The sequence below is a fragment of the Miniopterus natalensis genome, chromosome 8, assembly GCF_054644295.1.
Source record: "Miniopterus natalensis isolate mMinNat1 chromosome 8, mMinNat1.hap1, whole genome shotgun sequence".
NCBI classification, from domain to species: Eukaryota; Metazoa; Chordata; class Mammalia; order Chiroptera; family Miniopteridae; genus Miniopterus; species Miniopterus natalensis.
The window spans coordinates 6,783,000-6,801,245 of NC_142088.1; the positions used below are offsets into that span (position 1 = coordinate 6,783,000).

The 18,246-nt window shown below is 48.6% G+C and overlaps 1 protein-coding gene across 1 annotated transcript in view; it reads left to right on the forward strand.

Moving 5' to 3' along the window:
- COL4A4 (collagen type IV alpha 4 chain) overlaps window positions 1–10,115 on the forward strand; it is a 76,777-nt gene extending 66,662 nt beyond the window's left edge. Inside the window, exons 41-47 of the mRNA XM_087819365.1 lie at window positions 313–420; window positions 1,680–1,688; window positions 4,291–4,416; window positions 6,232–6,348; window positions 7,526–7,714; window positions 9,209–9,495; window positions 9,852–10,115. Coding sequence (XP_087675491.1) covers window positions 313–420; window positions 1,680–1,688; window positions 4,291–4,416; window positions 6,232–6,348; window positions 7,526–7,714; window positions 9,209–9,495; window positions 9,852–10,115 — 1,100 coding nt within the window. The remainder of the gene's footprint in view (window positions 1–312; window positions 421–1,679; window positions 1,689–4,290; window positions 4,417–6,231; window positions 6,349–7,525; window positions 7,715–9,208; window positions 9,496–9,851) is intronic.
- The last annotated feature ends 8,131 nt before the right edge of the window (window positions 10,116–18,246 follow it).

Below are 18,246 nucleotides of genomic sequence, written 5' to 3' on the forward strand. Positions count from 1 at the left end.
CCAATTTTCCCTTCACTTGCAGTCCTTTGTCTCCAGAGAAAGTTCAGGATGACACGGCTCTTTCTTCATTCTCATTTAGTTCTGTCTTGATCATGAAACCATTTTCCTGAGTCCCTTTGACGGATTCTGGCGTTTCCTTCAGACAAAGGCAGTTCTTGTCAGCTTTGCAGAAAAAAGATAGAGGCTGCTCTCACCCGGAGGCAGCTGTGCCCTGCGTTTTGGTGGCGTGAGCCTTGGAACCCAGTCCATCCAACTGTCACTGCCCTTGCATCGCTGCATCCCCCGCCCTTGGTTTTCGTATGTTCCTTTTAGGACCAGTGGGATTCCCGGGGCCGCAGGGGCCGCACGGATTTCCCGGGTCGCCTGGAGAGAAGGGCTGCCCAGGCCCTCCCGGCAGAAAAGGCCCCCCAGGGCCTCCAGGTGAGCGGCTGATGTCTCGTCACCTCCACCCAGCAGCCCACACGGGGCACCTCGTCTAAGCAAACCCTCCTTAAGTTACCACAAAGTCTTGTGAGTTCAGTCTCTTTGAAATAAAGGTTATATTTACTTGAGGCTGCACTACCAAGTCTCCTGCTTGGTAAACTAATATTTACTATTAAAATGAGTAAGTTTGAACACTTAAGAGTTGATTTTGCATATAGTGTTTCAAAGATGAATACATCTATTTTCCCTCACCCGAGAGGCAAAGGCTGATTGGATTATTGTTATGTGAGGATTGTATATTCAGTTCCTAGCCCTGAATGCCCATTGATTTTGCTGGATGTTTTATTTAACATTTTCTGCAAAGTACATTAATGCCTATGAAGCTGAAAGGCTATTTCATTTAAACCCCATAGACAACACGTTTTCATCACAGTGTCAAAACAAGCCAAGGGATTGTTGAAAGGGCAAACAGACCTGTGTATCTGAGATGGGCAGAAGTAATATTTTCCAAGATCCTAAATCAATACTATGGTAATGTGGTGTTGGTTCAGGATATTTTGCAGTTCTCTAAATTAGGACTCTAGTCCAGAGAATAAATAAAATGCACTGCTCTATGGTGGATCATAGCCCAACATGACTGAGAGCTTATGCTCCGATTCATATCGTATTTTCTTTCTTTGCACAACCCCCAAAACTTGTCAAATTAATATGGAATCTTCAGAAGCCTTCCAATGGACAGAATTTCTATATACATTAAATTAGTGCATATTTGCCATAAAAAATCAACTCAAATTATATATTGCACAAGAGAGTTTCATTTCAGGTTTTTCTAGATATGAAAACTCTATTACTAAATCATAGCTGTTCTTGTTAGAAATACTATATGAACTTTTAAAAATGTTTATTGATTTTAGAGAGAAGAGAGAGAGAAACATCGATCGATTGCCTCCCATACATGCCCCAACCAGGGACTGAACCCAAAACCTAGGTATGTGTCCTGACAGGGAAGCAAACCCACCACCTTTGGGTGCACAGGGTGATGCTCCAACCACCTGAGCCACCCACTGGACACCTTATGTGGGTTTTTATGTCAGTAAGATGTCATCATGCTACTTGTCATTGACGATATCCTCAAACTAATTATTTATGTTCTCAAACAATCTATTTCACGTTTGTCCTAACTCACAATTTAAAAATCTCTTTCCACTGTATGAAAATCATTGTGGGCCTCGGTGTTTGCCTTTGGACCTCTCCAGGTTACAGAGGTAAGTGTTGCTATAAAATGAATAATTTCCTGTAAATCTGATTTCCAGTGGTTCCTGTACTTCCCCTTTTCACCGCATTTCGTGGGGTCCTGTAATTATTTTAGGCTTTAATGCCTCTGCTTGCTCGTTACAGATCTAGTAACCCCGTATTAGACTGTCCCGATGCTGAGCCTCATTACGGGCTGCCAGGGCACTGGATTCTCAGCTAACATAATTTCAGAGCAGGCACAGAGCATGAGTGCCTTCTCTGCCAAATGCCACGGTCACACCGATGGGAGCTGCTTTTATAAGTGTACGTGCACAGAACACCCCTAAAGTAAGCAGCACCCGCGCATGAGCAGACGGGTCCTGAACGCCCAGCGAGGGGCTGGCACAAGCCTTTGCTGCGGCACCAGAAGTCCATTTTCAAGGAGCAAATTCCTTTGTGTGTTCAAATGCAATGTCTTTGTTCTTTCCACTCTTTGTCTAATCCTCCACGGTGCAAAACAACATGCTATTTTGTGGCTGGCATGCTCAGGGAGCGTGAGCGGCTCTGGGAGGGAGAAAGCAGAGCTGTGAATGCCCGTGTTTCCCCCTCCCCGCCCCGCAGCAGCCCCCCCGAAAGCCGCCCTGGCTACGGGTGCCCTCGGTTACTTTTAGGGCGCTTAGAAGCGATGCCTTGGCCCCTCTCTTTCAACTTCTGGTTTATTAAGAAGGAAAGAAAAGCAAAATCATAATTTACAAAAAAATCCTGCTATTTTAAACGTTGATATTTAAACACTACAGTTGCATATTTAATGAGTTTGCACTTCAGTCCTACTGCCTCCCTGTGACTGCGTCAGCTCATTTGAGGGTAACAGCAAAATCCTAAATCGGAATTACCAGCCGCATGCTCACCCGCTTCCCTTGCCTGCTTCCTCCACTAGCTCACCACTGGTGAGCGACCACCCTCGTTCGCCAGGTGACTCGGGGATCACGGGAAATAGTCACCTGCATTTCTCTCAGGTCGCCCAGGGTGGAGGAGCCTAGTTTTACAGTAAGCTCTGCGTACAGTAAAGGTACATCCAGCTCTGTGTTGTGTGGTTTCACACAAAACCTCACAAGGGGCTAAATTCCAAAGTCCTTATAGGGCTCAAGTTCAGCCTGCACAGGCACACTAACCACTGTGGAGACTAAAACCTTACGATTGTGGCCGCATTTTCTAGAACATTCTCGCTGCTTTATCAATGCTGTTCTTAAAATTATTTTGCGCATTCGTATGAATTTTAAGAAAACCTATAGATAGTGTACTTTAAAACATGTTGCATTTCTTAGCATTTATCACACAGGTGTTAAGAGCTCTCCAGGCACATGGTGCGGCCCTGAAGAACTCGGGTTTGGAGCCAGAACATCCTGGGTTCTAATGTAGGCTCTGCCAAGTGTTAGCTCAGATGCGTCACTCGTTTACCTGAGCCTGAGCTTTCCTGAGACGCCCTCGTAGCAGCTGCGCATACGCACAGGCTGCCTGGGAGCCTGTGATCGTCAGGCACTGAGCCCGGGGCCTGGTGGCCGCTCAAGCACCCGGTACATGTTAGCTGATACCGTGATTGCCTGGGGCTATCTTTTCTTGCTGCTGGATTGTCCGTAGGGGGACTGAATGAAGCTTTAGAAAAAATGCCGTAAAGATGTGAATGGAACCAAGAAGGAAAACCTTTCAAGCTGTTAGAGCAGGGTTCTAGAAACGAGATCCCAGATGGGCACCAGCGGCCTCACCGGGAACATGTTAGATGCGCGGAAGCGGGGTCCACCCAGACCTGCTGGCTCGGCGCTCTGAGCTCTAACAGACCCGCCAGATGATCCTGGTGTGTTGGAGTCAGAACCGCAGCCTGACACCGGCGCTTCTCGGTCCTGGCCCACGTGGAATCATCTGGGAAAACATTACTGATGCCTGGGTCCCACCCCCAGAAATTCCCATTTAATAAATCTAGATGGGTCCCAGCACTAATACTTTTGAAAAGCTCCCCAGCTGGGTTTATTGTACAACCAAGCTTGTGTCACTGCCCAGGCCCTGTCCTGGACCAATTCCACCAGTGTTTCTGGGGCGGGACGCAGGCATCAGTGTTTTATAACCGCCCTGGAGAACTCCAGCATGCCGTCAAGGTTCAGTCATGCTTTAGTGCCTCTACCGACCCTGCAGTGCCCTCTCTGAGTGACAGACACTGTGGAACCCCTCCTGGCTGCAGCGTAGAGGAAGGAACCAGAGACTTTAAGCTGAGCATTAGGAACACACCAGTACCTCTCCCCACACCACCTGTGGCTGGCGCCCCACAGGTGGCCCAAAGATTGGAAATCAGTCCCGTGGAGGTCACCAAATTAGTGTTGTCAACTGACCTTCACGATTTCATACTTCTGCTTCCTCTGAGATCCCATTCACTCAATTACTGAATCATTTATTCAACAAAATGCTTTCTGAAAGTTCTTCACGCACCGATATGAACACAGTCCCACCCCCATGGACCTTGTGTAGGACTGTTGAACGTTCTCGATATGTGTAGTGTCGGGAGCCCGTCTGATTTGAGATGGCAGAAGGGGCTCCTTTGTAATCATTTGAATCCATCACACAAGTGGCAACTCCCAATTTCAGGTAAGCCGGGGCCACCTGCGGATTTGGATGCCTGCCCCCGAATCCCAGGGCTTCCTGGGGTACCAGGCCCAAGAGGACCAGAAGGAGCCATGGGGCTCCCCGGGATGAGAGGCCCTCCAGGAGCAGGTACGAGCCTGACACCAATTGCTCATTATTTGTATTTATACATATTGTTTTGCTATGTAGGTTTTTTGTTTGTTTATTTGTTTCTGGAGCCTAAACAACTAGTGAGGAAGAGGTAATGAAAATTTCCTTCTGCTTGTCTATTTTTTCTACGTTTACGCAAAGGTTTAATCATGTACTAACTGGATCGACCCGTCCCTTCCACTGTTTTGTTGAAATTCTACTTAAGTCTTTTCTTGGGCAGCTTTGGGACATGAGGCTTTGAAACTTCTTAGCCCAACAGAGTAGATGCTCTATTCATGGTCATTAATAGCTGTTAACTTGATTTTCAGTGAAAAACAACTGAACAGAGGTTCCCTGGAGCAGAAACAGCTTACAAGTGGGGGAAGGAGATGCAGCCTAGGAGGAGGGTGAGGGTGGATCACTCTAAATTATGGCAATGACTGCACTGTTTATTTAATTGATTTGAACATTGCTCAATCCTTGTCAGGGTAGCAGGATCCTTATTTAAGTATTTAAACGAAACCATTCCTCTGAAAAGTGTCCTCCAAATCGTTTATTTTCTCATATCTCCACCGCACTGGATAATTTACAAAGTGATTAGGGAGCCCGGGCTGCTGGGCTGGTCATCTGGTGGTCACTGATCTTTTCAGACCAATTGGCAGTGCCCCTGATTCTAGATAACCTGTGTGCAAGGTATCCTAAGAGGCCCAAGGCCATTCCTTTCCCATTTTCCCACTGCCCGGCTGTAGTTTCAGCTCTTTTTAGCTTAGGAATTAGAAGAAGGAATTTTGCACCACCTGTTTTTCTCCTGTGTCCCAAACCCAGGTAGCGGAGGGCCTCTGAGATGCCTCTGCTGGAATCTGAGTAGTCCTTGGGTGGTGCCCAGCTCTGGAGCCCTCCTCAAAGTGACACGGGGCTGTCGTGTGTACTTGCTGCACTGCACCGGTGTGTGTGCACTAAGTGAATTGGTGTCCACTGGAGCCACCTTCTCCGACAGCCCCTGGGCCCTGGGGATGGGCAGTCACTTCTCTTTGCTTTGGCTCTTGGCGTGCGTGGATAAAGCTCTCAGGCAGGGGAGCTCATCACTTGATCTGCTTTCAAAGCCCAGCTGCCTCGTTGTGTATATATTCGCATTATTGAGAGCTGGGCTCCCCCTCCCCTGCCTACCTGTAATAGAACAGCTTTCAAGAAGACGACTACCTATCACGGGGTTCTGTAAGTTCAGTTCAGGAAGTGCTTCTGGATTCCCTCTGCTCTTCATAAAGTACGGTGGATATAGTACTTCATAAAGTACTCTTCATATCCAGTGCGGTGGAGACCTAGGTGTGAGCAACACAAATGTGAATCGGATGTGTTCCCCCCACCCTGGGTCCCGCAGCCTCGTGGCAGAAATGGCCAGCAGGACCTAAGTAATGCTAAATGATGGGAGATGATAGTTTGGTTTTAAAGGAGTTTCAAGCAAAAGGCTTTAGGGGAATGAGCCAAGGAGCAGTGAGTCCCTGTGTGGAGGGGTGCAGGACTGCTAAGACCCCAGCAGGGGCTGGCATTTGAGCAGAGCCTTTAAGGAAAGATTGGGCTTAGAGCAACCAGAATTGTCCAGGAGCACAGATGGGAGGAGGTTGGCCTAATAACCTGGTAACGAAGAGCCCTCTCCATCCTTGCTACTCAAAGTATGGTCACACCGGACCTGCTGGGTCGGAACCACATTTTAACGAGACCCCAGAACACTGTGTATGCATTCGCGTTTGAGGATGCTGCCGACTGACTGCCAGGTGTCTTACTGTTCTCACCACTGCCACCGTGGGCTTTATGCAGGGTGCAAGGGACAGCCCGGGCTGGACGGCAGGAGGGGTGAGGATGGCATCCCAGGGCCGCCTGGGCCTCCGGGACACAGAGGTGACATGGGAGAAGCCGGCTGCCCTGGAGCACCAGGTAAGGTTTCAGTTTCTCGCCTTTCCTCTGACAAGCTGATCTGGGAACTGTGTGCAAGGCCCCCGCCTCTCAAGCAGCTTCCCAAACGGATCCTGTGAAAAGCATTTGCCTTAGATCACAACTCACCAGGTATTAGAGAGATGGAAACAGCAAAAATGAACTAGGCCGTATCCCCATGTACTTGCTCACCTGTCACAGCTGTCTGACACTTGTCATAAAAACAAGTCGAGGCCCTGTCTCCAGTTCAGTCTTTCCCCACACACTACACATTATCACAAAAGGCTCAGCCATCGCAGCTGCTCCCTTGTCCAAGGTAAGCCTGGCACCTGCTGTGTGCCCATCTTTGAGAGGCTGTGCTGAAGACGCTGGCGATGGCGGAGGGGGTCCCGCCCTGGACACTGGCCAAGTCACCTGGCCTCTGGTTTTCTGAGTTTACTTCACTATTGTACACCCATCGATAAATGTATATAGCATGCAAGCCTCTTTCCTAAGAAACAGGTTTGGGAGTGGGCACCGTGGGAGGGGAGAGAAGATCCTTCAGAACAGAAATTTGAAGTAGAATGCACCAGGACATACGTTAGGCTCCAGGGACCTAAAGACCCAAGGACACAGTCTTGATTTCGAGAGTGTCTGCAGTGCCAGGCTAGTAATGAGAAGGGGTGAGGAGGGCTGGGCGGGGTCTGCAGCCGGGAGGAGCCCAGTCTGAAAGCCACAGCTCAGCCCGGGCCTGTGGTTGCCACGTGGAAATGCCGCCCAGCGTTGCCTACACTCTGCTTTTCAAGTCCAAGACCTCAGCTTGGGAAATCCTGGTGGGTCAAACGAAACCCAGGAGCAGGCCTCATTCACACTTTTTACTTTAACATATTCACACTTTACCTCTTTATTATGAGCATTGTCTGTCATTTCTCCAAGTGGAGTGTGAGCTCTAGGAGGGCAGGGCGTTTTGTCTGTTTTGTTTTTATGCTAACGTAGCCCAGCCTCCTGGATGCTGTTTGGAGTAAATCCTTGCTGAGTGAGCTGCGCGCAGACTGCTGCAGGTGAGGGGGCACCTGCGGTGGGCGCTGCTGTGCCCCCTCTCCGCCCCCAGTGCTCAGCGATGCACCAGGCAGAGGTGCTCCGAAGTGTCTGTGAAACTGAACTCCCTAAGCGACCTTCATTTTTTTCTTTATTCCTGCAGGCCCTCCTGGGCCCATTGGGGATCCTGGGCCCAAAGGGTTCGGCCCTGGATACCTCAGCGGCTTCCTCCTGGTTCTCCACAGTCAGACGGACGGAGAGCCCGCCTGCCCCATGGGCATGCCCAGGCTCTGGACGGGCTACAGTCTGCTCTACCTGGAAGGACAGGAGAGGGCTCACAGTCAGGACCTGGGTACGTACAGAGCAGCTGGTCGCCCGTGCCCACTGCCTGAGGGTCAAACTGGCCGGTTAATTTCACAAATTCGTGAAGACCTTAAATGATCGCTCCTCTTCTGTGGGATTTTTTCTCCGTTTACACTACCAGGGGAATCCTCAATGAATTCTGTTAAACCTGGCGTCCTGTGCCGTGCCAAAGCAGCTCGTTCTGGCTACTGTTATTATTATCTGACTACTTACTGGTTTTTTAAAAAAAGACAGTGAGTGAGATGTAACTGATCTAAAATGCAGTTTTTACTTCTTCCTGCAAATGGTGCATGGGAGCACCCCGGCGATTACGTGGCGTGGTGTTCGCGGCACCCGCTCCCCACCCCACTCCAGCTGCGTTGTCCATGACAATGGGAGCTGGAGTCATTTCTTGGTGCCGTTCGTCAGTTTGCAACGGCAGATTTGTGAGACTGACGCCGAGAGTTTAAGCACTGGGTGCCGGCAGGCACCGTATTTCCTGGTGATGAAGGTTGGGGTGGCGGGCACAGGAAGGAGATGCCAACAGGGATGGGTGCTGGTGGAGTGAGTTTTGTCACGGCTCTCACTGGGCCGTGACCCCTCACTGGGCTGTTATGGTCCAAGGGTGCAGGCCTGGAGGTGGCAGCTACTGACATGTCCCTCCCCTTTTCTCCCTTGGGGTCAGCAGGCCTTTCCCCTCAGAGGGGCCTGGGGAAAGGAAGTCACATTCGTGTCTGACTTGATTTCTCTTCTCTCCTTCCTGCCCTCAGTCCCTTTCCTGCCTGGCCTCGGCGCCGGCAGCCTCCCTTCTCTGCCCTGTTCGAGCCAGAGCGCGTGTGGCAAAGCTCTGCAGAGCCCTTGGGAGAAAATCCCTTAACCAGACAGGCACAGCACCCATGCTCTGTCTGATTGGCTTCTGGACACCCTCGAGACAGACAGACACACAGACCTCTACTCCCACCTCCCCCCGGAATGCCTCTGAGTCCTCTGAGCCCCACCCTCCCTCCCTATCTCTGACCCTCTTTACTCTGCAGGGGCTTTGAATAGTCCCACCATCCCCGCACCTGCCCGACTCTTTCGTGTTTCGGCTCCTAGCGTCACATCCCTCCCTCTGTTGTCCCGCCCGTGGGTCCCGCCCCGCACTCCTCTTTCTCGGGGCTTGTCCAGCTGTAGGTTCATGGCCCGTGTGCTCCTCCAGCTTCCCCGCCAGGCCGGGCCCGGAGCCTGGGGGGGGGGGGGGGGAGGCAGGGAGGTGCTCACGGCGCCCCCCACCTGGCTGAGTGCTTGGCTCTGAGTCATGGGTGGGTGCGGGAAGGAGGGCTGGCCCGAGGGTCCAGGGAGGTGGCCGAAACGGTCAGGCCCATACCCGCTTTCGCCCGCACAGAAGTAGACTTGGGCCAGGGTGTCCGTGCGCTGGGCCGCGTGTCTGCAAACACGCAGGAAGGTCGCTGGGGGCACCGGGACAGGCGACTCCAATGCCACGTGGTCTCGCCTCCTTCCCAAGGTCTGGCGGGGTCTTGCCTCCCGGTGTTCAGCACACTGCCCTTCGCCTACTGCAACATCCACCAAGTCTGCCACTACGCCCGGAGAAACGACAAGTCCTACTGGCTGGCCAGCGCCGCGCCCCTGCCCATGTCGCCGCTGGCCGGGGAGGACATCCGCCCCTACATCAGCCGCTGCGCCGTGTGCGAGGCCCCGGCGCAGGCGGTGGCGCTGCACAGCCAGGACCAGGCCATCCCGCCGTGTCCGCGCGCCTGGCGCAGCCTCTGGATCGGGTACTCCTTCCTCATGGTGAGTCCCTGCGGCCCCACAGGCCGCGGCAGGGCGGGCGGTCGCCAGGGGCCCCCACGCCGTAGCCTGCTGAGCCGCAGGGCTGGCTGCTCCTCATTGGCAGGTGTGGTTTTTCTCCTACTGGGGTACAGTTTAGAAGCAGGAATCGATTCGGCCATCGGTGGGGGAGAGGTTGAAATTTGTGCGCACACCCAGCTCTTCCCTGCTGCTCTTTTCCTCAGCAGGTCGAGTTTGGTCTTGCTGGAGTAATTTCAGGAAAAATGAAAACGTCAGGCCCAGGCCCCGGCACGTCCCTGCTCGGGCCTGGGGTTGTCTGCGTGTATCTGGGCCCTAATTCTCTCCTGTTGTCCTGGTAGCACACAGGCGCTGGGGACCAAGGAGGAGGGCAGGCGCTCACGTCACCTGGCAGCTGCCTGGAAGATTTCCGAGCCGCTCCATTCCTCGAATGCCAAGGCCGGCTGGGAACGTGCCACTTCTTTGCAAACAAGTACAGCTTCTGGCTGACGGCGGTCAAACCACACTTGCAGTTTTCCGCGGCACCATCACCAGAAACCTTGAAGGACAGCCAGGCCCAGCGCGAGAAGATCAGCAGGTGCCAGGTCTGCATGAAGGTCGGCTAGAGGCCGCCGGGAGACCTTCCCGGGCTGTGGCACAGGCCGTGCGATGGGATTACTGGTGCTCATTTCCGACCCCGTGGTAGCGGCTCGCTCGGGTTCACTGCGCTCATTCCCACAGCTCCGTACCTCCCTCCTCGGTCCTGGGCAGGTTAAGCAAATGCTGCATGCACGGATGTGGTCAGACCCACCCATCTGGATGAAACCAGATGTCCTTATTCTGTTGAGGAGGGCAGAAGAGCTAACTTTATATTTAAAAGGATGCTAATTCACAGGAAGGCAAGGAGATGATAAAGGCCAGATTACAAACTACCTTACTGAAAACTCCATTCATTGCTTACTAGCACCTCAGATAATTGAAGTCAATTCCTCTGGAATACAGGGGGCTTCTGGATGCATTTTGCATGAAAAAATAAATAGGCTGACAAATGAAACTGCAAAGTAGAGATTTCCAACATTTCAAAATGATTCCCTCTGTAATCTATTTTTTCCATGCACTTTAAATAATTGTAAAACTATGACCCAAGGGGATTAAACAACAACAACAACAAAAAAGATCCAGGCAGCCAGCGTGAACAGTGCATTTGAAAGCGGAATGAATCACTGTGCCCGAAAGAACCACGTTGCCCTGTTTCAGGGATGCGACATTAGCATAAACACACTGCAGATGAGCGTAAAACATTATGTTTCCCTCTGCGTTTGTCGGAGAATAGAGATGCCTACTCTGGCAGCCCTTTTGAAAAGTAGCAATTATGGAAAAAATATATCCAGGAAGGGATTAAAAGCCTAAACGCCGTTAATGAATATTAAGACAGTGATTCACAAAAATTGACTTCCCGTGGCAGGGAACTTCCAAGCAGGCGGCTTTTCCCCAGTCGGGGTCCAGCTTGTCTTTGGTGTGTGCGTGGTGAGGGGATGGATGCCACATGAGGTGTCCTCAGGCGGCATACGGCTCATGCAAAGCATCTCGCAGGTCCCCAGCGGTCCCTGCAGAGCTGGCTCACAGCCCGCAGTGGACACTCTGCTTCCTGCACATAATAGCTTCTCACAGGGGAAGTGGCAGAGCTCTTATTAAGCACTTGGGGGAAAATGCAGGCCGACTTAATTAAACGTAGGTGAGAAGATTCGTGTAAGTCACAGTCACCCCCCCAGGAAGCCGTGGGGCTACCTTTAAACAGGCAACCTACAATTTTATGTTCCTGTTACTGGTTTTCATAGGAGCATCCTGTTCTCCCACTTCTAAAAACATTCTTATATGTTCTATCCGTTTTATACCAAGGCAGCAGGTGCCACTTGGCATTAATATTTTCTATAAAATTTAGTAGATATGTCCATTAATGAGTTTTCTGAATAGCAAAGGATTTGTTTTCTGTTTTGCCAAGATGTCAGTGGTCTAATCTTAAATATCAGAAGACTTGTTGGAAAATATTTTTAGGGAACTTGCCTTTCTCATTTAAAAAAATAGTCACTTTAGAGAAAATGAAAGACCTTTCTCATGAGACAGTGACACTCATTTCTGTGCTGTTTCGATGCACTTAAAAATAACTGCGAGAAGGAAAACTCAATTAAAAGCTTGTTTATAAGAAATAGTTTCCTGGTCAAACATTGCTTAGGAATGTGCCCTTATATGCAGAACACATTTCAAATGAGTCTTGTCCCTAACATGACAATTTAAGAATATTTTCTAGTAAAAATAGAAAATGCACATTTTAAGAGGCAACACCTTCTTGATGTACCTGCTGCATTTGACCCATTTATTGATGTTTTTAAACCATGCTATGGCATGTTACATATTTCTGAGCACCTGAAATTTAAGCCATTTTCAACCTTATTCATACTTATAATTTTCTGTCTCCAAAAGCTTTATCATACATTACCGAAACTCAAGCCTTCTAAAAATTTGTCTTGTTTGTTCATGAACTTGGTCTGGGAACATTTTCGGAGAAGTAAGGGTGATAAATGAAACACTTTAACTTTGGTAGTAAATAAGACTTTAATAAACTTGCCAAACAAACTTTGCAAAAAACAGGCTGAATGCAGTGGGCAGTTTGCTCCCCTTGAGCCTGGGACAGTGTCCGAGACTGATCAAAATACTGGTTTCGTAGAAGCCCTTTCTAAAGGCATCGAAGTGCTGCCTTCTGATTTTTGAAAAAAGCCTTTTAAATGACCTAAGGGCAAAACACTGGCAGAAATAACTTCTTGGGATAGAAGACCATGTCATTTGAAGCATGACTTTCTCTGCCTGGCCATAGCAGGGTGCTTTGCAATATCCTTTGCCCGTGAAGGATGGACAGAGCTTTAAGCTGCGCACCGACTCCAACACCGGTGCCTGCTCTTATCAAAACCTCCGTGCAGGGCCCCTGCCCCGCTTGCTGGTTGCACCGGGTCTAGGGTGCCCAGTGGGAATCGCTCTGGGCCACCAGCTGGGGGCTGGCAGGTTCCCTTCGGGTCCACCTTCTCCGTGAGTGGAGCTCTGTACATCCAGGTGTCCAGGCTGCGAGTGGTGGCCCGTTCCTTCCCCTCCCATATTCCAAAGACCTGAACTTCGGTCACCAGAACCTGTGGATTCCTTCCTCTCCGGCCTCATTGTACCTGTCTTAACAGCCTCGTCTTGCCCCTACACTCCTGTGTTTCATCTTAAGATGTGCATTTGTTAATTTTACTCCCCCAACGAATGCCTCCACTTCCAATCCCGCTGTCATTTCCCTGAGATGCAAATTGGATTTTGTTACTCTTTGGCTTAAAAAATCCTTCCATGACTCTAGTGCCCGTGGAGTCCAGTAACTCCCCATGGGGCGAAGGGCCCTGCAGGGACTGTCTGTGGCTTACCTGTGTGCTCATCAGAGAGGTGGGTCCCGACCTCTGTGGCTTTGCTCCTGCTCTTTCTACCGGTGATGCCCCAGCCAGGCCTCCAGAGCTGACCTGCCTGACAGTTCCTTCTTTGAAGGCTGAATGAGTTAAGGTGAGGAGCGTATGTGAACTTCCCCAGGGGGACTGGCACCTGCCCACTGCCATGTTCCCCCGTGGCTCCTGTATTGGCTCATCACCCTTCCTCCCTTCTCTTGCCAAAATGTAAGCCCCCTGTGTATGCCTGGTGCTTACACAGAGCTGGGCGCATTATTGACACAGTTCTTTTCAACGACAAGTGTCATTAGGGATTAAATGTTTTGCTTTGCACATGGTGGTTTTTTTTAAATAGGCAATGAAATTTCTTTTTAAATTTTTAAAAATTGAACTTACTGAGGTGACATTGGTTAATAAAATTATATAGGTTTCAGATCTACAATTCCATCGATTGGCTTCCTGTGAATAATTATGAGAAGAGATTGTGGGTGTGCCCATATGTTGTTACATTCAAATATTTTGAAATAATTTTAACCATCACCCCTTCCTGAAGACTAGCTACTTCTCCAAAAACTGAAATTTCAGAAGTAAGATTTTGAGAGATTTGGCTGAGAGAAGACTCTTCCTTGAAATGTCACGCGACTGGACTTCGGCTGAAATCTGAATCCCCTCATGATGTGAGAGCTTCCTGGTCCAAGGTCGCCTCTCACAAGCTGGTGCATGTGTTCTCGGTGCTCAAGAAAACAGTCAATGGAATGGTGCACGGAAACTGGATTTTATCCGAGATTTCATTTTGAGCCTCTTATAGATTATAAGAAAACAAATCATTCCATGTGTTCCAGGAAAGCACATTAGATTCGTGTTTCTATTAGCTCACAAGGCTAATTTGATAACTGTTACTTTTATTTGCTATGGCTGCAAGAATGATGGGAAAATGTGGACTTTAGAGTTGGTTGAACCCAGGTTTGAATCTGGCTCTGTCACTTTTTGCTGTTGCCTTGGGTGAGTTACAGCAATGCCCTGAGCCCCCCTTTTATCTTTGATAAAATGGGATATAACACCTACTCTGGCATTGGCAATTAAGTTTGATTATGTACCTAATACATAGCAGCCACTGCACATTGATTATAGTCACATATTCTATTTAAAACAAACCATTTAATATGAAAGATACTTCTGGGTTGTGTTTTTTTTTTTTTTTTTTTTTACATAGGGTTATATTATTCTCACAGGCATACAATAATTAGAATTATTTAAACCTGGCCAATTCTTAATGTCTAGGGATGCTATTTTATTTCAATTCTCAAAATTACTATACCAAAAAAAAAAAAAAAAGAGTCACAGTTTCCTGCAGGAACATTATCAGGAAGTTCTGCAGGGAACAAAACAATGACATTAAAAATCAGTACTGTGCAATTGTCACTGTCATTATCTGCAGAGACTCTGCATAATGCATTTTAAACCACCGAGGCTGGCTGCCACGTCCACGTAAATGCTTGAATTTTATGGTGCTTAAATATTTAATGATTCATAGGAAAAATGTGAAATGGGTCCAATACATTGCATCCGTTTTTCTAACCTGTGGTTATAAAGGAAAGACCTTTAACATTTACCATTTGCAAGATGCCTGATCTGTTATTGACAGTTAAGTTTTTGTTGTATTACATTGTATATCATTTATTATATATAAAATTCTGTGATGACCTCCCAACTGTGATGTATTTGGTGCATTTATTGTCTTTCAAGGCAAAGTGAGTTTACTTTTTTATGTACCTTGGAGTGCGGCCTGCCTTGCAGCTGGTCTAGGGGGGGAAACAGGAGAGGCCACAGGCAGAAGTGTGGGCTGCGTGGGGAGCCTGAACGGGACCCCTCTGCCGGGGAAAGGATGGGGTTCCCAGGCTCCGGGAAGCACGGTGCACACGGTGATGCGGTGGGGGGTGGGCAGGAAGCTGGGCCTCAGCGCCGGGGTCTGCATCAGCCCGTCAAGTTGCACGGCAGTGGGCTGGGCGCAGACCCTGCGGCCCCAGTTGCCCCATTAATTGAAGGAAAATGAGACAACTCGCTTCTCAGGGTTGTCCTAAGGATTTAAAGTAAGAGATACAACTACAAAGAGATTAAAGTGTACGTGAGGCGCTGTTCCTGATAACCACAGTAACTGGAAGGTAGGGGTTAGGCAGTGCTAATAGTCTCTCGGCGCTGAGTGCCAGGCAGACGGGCAATAACGGTTTCAAGGGGTTAATCTTTTCCATTTGGAGGGGCCTTCAGTGCTCTCGGGTCCCACCTCTCAGCGAAGAGAAATGTGAGGATATTTAACGTTTCTTGAGCTATGTACTAGCAGGAATTGGGTGACAGGAGCCGTGTTCACCCTGCTGTACATGCTCCCTCTCAACCTCTCAACGACCCTCTTTTGCAGGTAAGGAGGCTGAGGTGTAGGCAGAAAAAGTGACTTGCTCAAGGTGACACCCTTCTCTTCCTAAGAAGCAGTACGTACCACCAGCAAATGTAATGATTTCTGTTAGCAAAGTCCCAGTTTTCCTCGATAAGGTATAAACTGTATTTTCAAATCCGCCAGTTCATTTCTGCCATCTGAACACAATGTCGAGGTCACTCTGTCCCTACCCTTAAATTCCACAGAAGAAAAAAGCGTTAGCATAGACCCATCAAACACAAACCTACGAGAGGGCAGTGGCCGGGGTTGGGGGTAGTCACAGGACTCCTCGGGGACCTTCTTGGACGTACTGGAATCTTGGGCTGCGCTCTAGGTCGCAGCATCCAGTGGGGTGGGGTGTGTCCTCAGAGTGAGGCAGGTGGGTGATATGTCCCCACCGTCTGATCAGTAGGCCTGTCATCCTTTGAAGACCTGGAAAAGGCCCCCAATTTTGTTTCTAGGGCAAATGCTGTCCTTCAAGTTATCCTTCCCTTGATGGGACTCAAGGGGGGAAAATGTAAAACAATACCAATAAGCAGCAGTCACCTCGTTTTACATCTTCCGATGGTGGCATTATAAACGAGCTTCTGTTTCAGTCCACACACATGTATTGGTTCTGATAGTCCAGACAAAGCGTTGTTCAAAGTACAAGGAGATACACACAAACGTGGTCCCTGCTCTCGTGAAGCTACAATCTAGACAGAAAGACAGCTTCTCATTGAGGATAACCTGCAATACCAAGGGGCCTGAGGACACTGTGAAGGTGACCCAATGAGGCCATTCAGGGCCGTGGTGTCGGGGACAGGACAGGGAGGATCTGGTTGGACAGAGAGAAGACTGTCCCATGTCAGAACACATCTCAGACTAAGTCACAGGATCAGGAAAACTCACAGCTTAGGGGTGAGCCAGTCAGCAGAAGTGCAAAGTCTTATGGATAAATTGAATGAGGCCCAAAGGCTGGTTGGCACCCCCATGGTTGAGGCTAATGAGTCTGACCTTCATCCTTTGGCAACAGAGAGACAATAAGAGGTAGGAGATGATGGGTGGCATCACAAGAGTCAATTCTGGAAAATGAACGGGCAGAGCTAAGTAGAACTGAGCGCAGGGGTATTTTAAAAATTGAGCAGAGCAAGGAACTGAGAGATTTTAAGGTCCTTGTACATGGAGTCTGCGATTCTGAAATGAAAGACTAGGGGCCAAAAAATACAGGGAATGACTGTAATGACCCATAGGAAGGGAAAAGGCGCTATGTTTTTTAAAATGACTCAATGAATACAATTCTTTCCTGAATACTGAATCTCTCAGAAGCTACGATTGGGAACAAGGAGGCCTGGCAGGGGACACCCTCTGTCTTCCAGACTGGTTGGTGGCAGATCTTACCTCACCCTTTGAGCTAACTCACTTCCCAGGCAGCAGAACAGATGCCAAATAATAGCCTGGCCCTGATGCTGCTAAAACCAGCCACCGACAGCTCAGTCTGAGCCTCAGCAGCAGACAGAATGATGGAGGAGGCTCGAACAGCCCTGTACAACTTTGCAATCACAGGCAACACTTTCAAGGTCGTTCAGAGGGAGCAATTTTAACCACTCCCTCACCTTGAGAACCAAGATTCTGAATTAAGATGCTTTATAAGTCCACTGACCATAATCAAACTGTGGAAAATGGATGTTGACCAGACAAGAAATTGCTATTAAGCAAAGAAATAAAATTTAAAAACCAGCTCTATATGCTTATCTCCTCTTAGAGACAATTCGTAGACTACACTTACTTTTGTCTTTCTCAACCCAATTTGTTGGCATAACTTTGGGGATCCCTTGTTGTAGAAAATGAAACAGATGGATATGGGAAATAAGCCCTGGTTACAGGCAAAACTATTAACTGAACGGAGTAATTATAACAATTTCCAGAACATCTTTACTGTTGTGCTAAGATAATTGGTTTATATTTATAACTAAAATGACCTTTCCCATGTCTCCAAAGCTTAGTGATGCTCTACTCCATGAATAAAGAAGGTGTGCATAGTACAGCTGGATCATCCCAAACCCAATTCCAGTGTCTTCAGATCTGACGAAATAGAGCCAGCAGCTACTATTTTTAGCCCCAACAGCAAAAACAAAAACAAAAAGAACACTTCCATATAGAGTGATTAGACTTAATGCATTAAAGAAACCCTAGTTTGCTGGGAAACTAACATTTCATGAGTTCCCACCAGGAGCCAGGGCCAGCCTTAGGTGGTGGAGGGGGAAAGTGCAGAAAGACGACACAGGCTGGGTCCCAGAGCCACTCAGTCCACGCTCCAGTGAAGGCATGTCCTTGTGTAGCTGTGCTCAAGTCACATTAAGGAAAGATGTAAGTTCTAACAGATTACTGTTCAGTGTGCTATCAGAAGACGGCGTGTAACGGTGAGGCTACTCCTAATGGGAAACAGGAGAGAAGAATGACATTTAAGTTGAACACTTTAATTTAAATATGTTTAAAGTCACCAGACTCAGAGATACAATTCGTATGATATGCAAGCTGTAGCTTTATTTCAATGATAAATTAACCCAAAGAGCCCAGGTAGCACTGTGCCAGGCGGAAGGTCAAAGTGCACCCAGGTCTCAAGTGGTTTCCTTCGCTCATTTATATGGAAGTGTCGAGCCTTTTGGACGTCAGTTCAGATTAGGAACTGGATATAGAACAGCACAGTTGGTATGCTCCAAATTTGTCAAAGACATACAAGGAAAAACAGAGAAAGCAATACCCCCAAGTATTAACCCTGGGCACTCTGAGCGGTGAGAATTCAGGTGATTTAAAAACTGTACATGTATATATTTGTATTTCTGTTTATAGTGTGAATTTCCTCAATAGACAGCACTAAGTCCA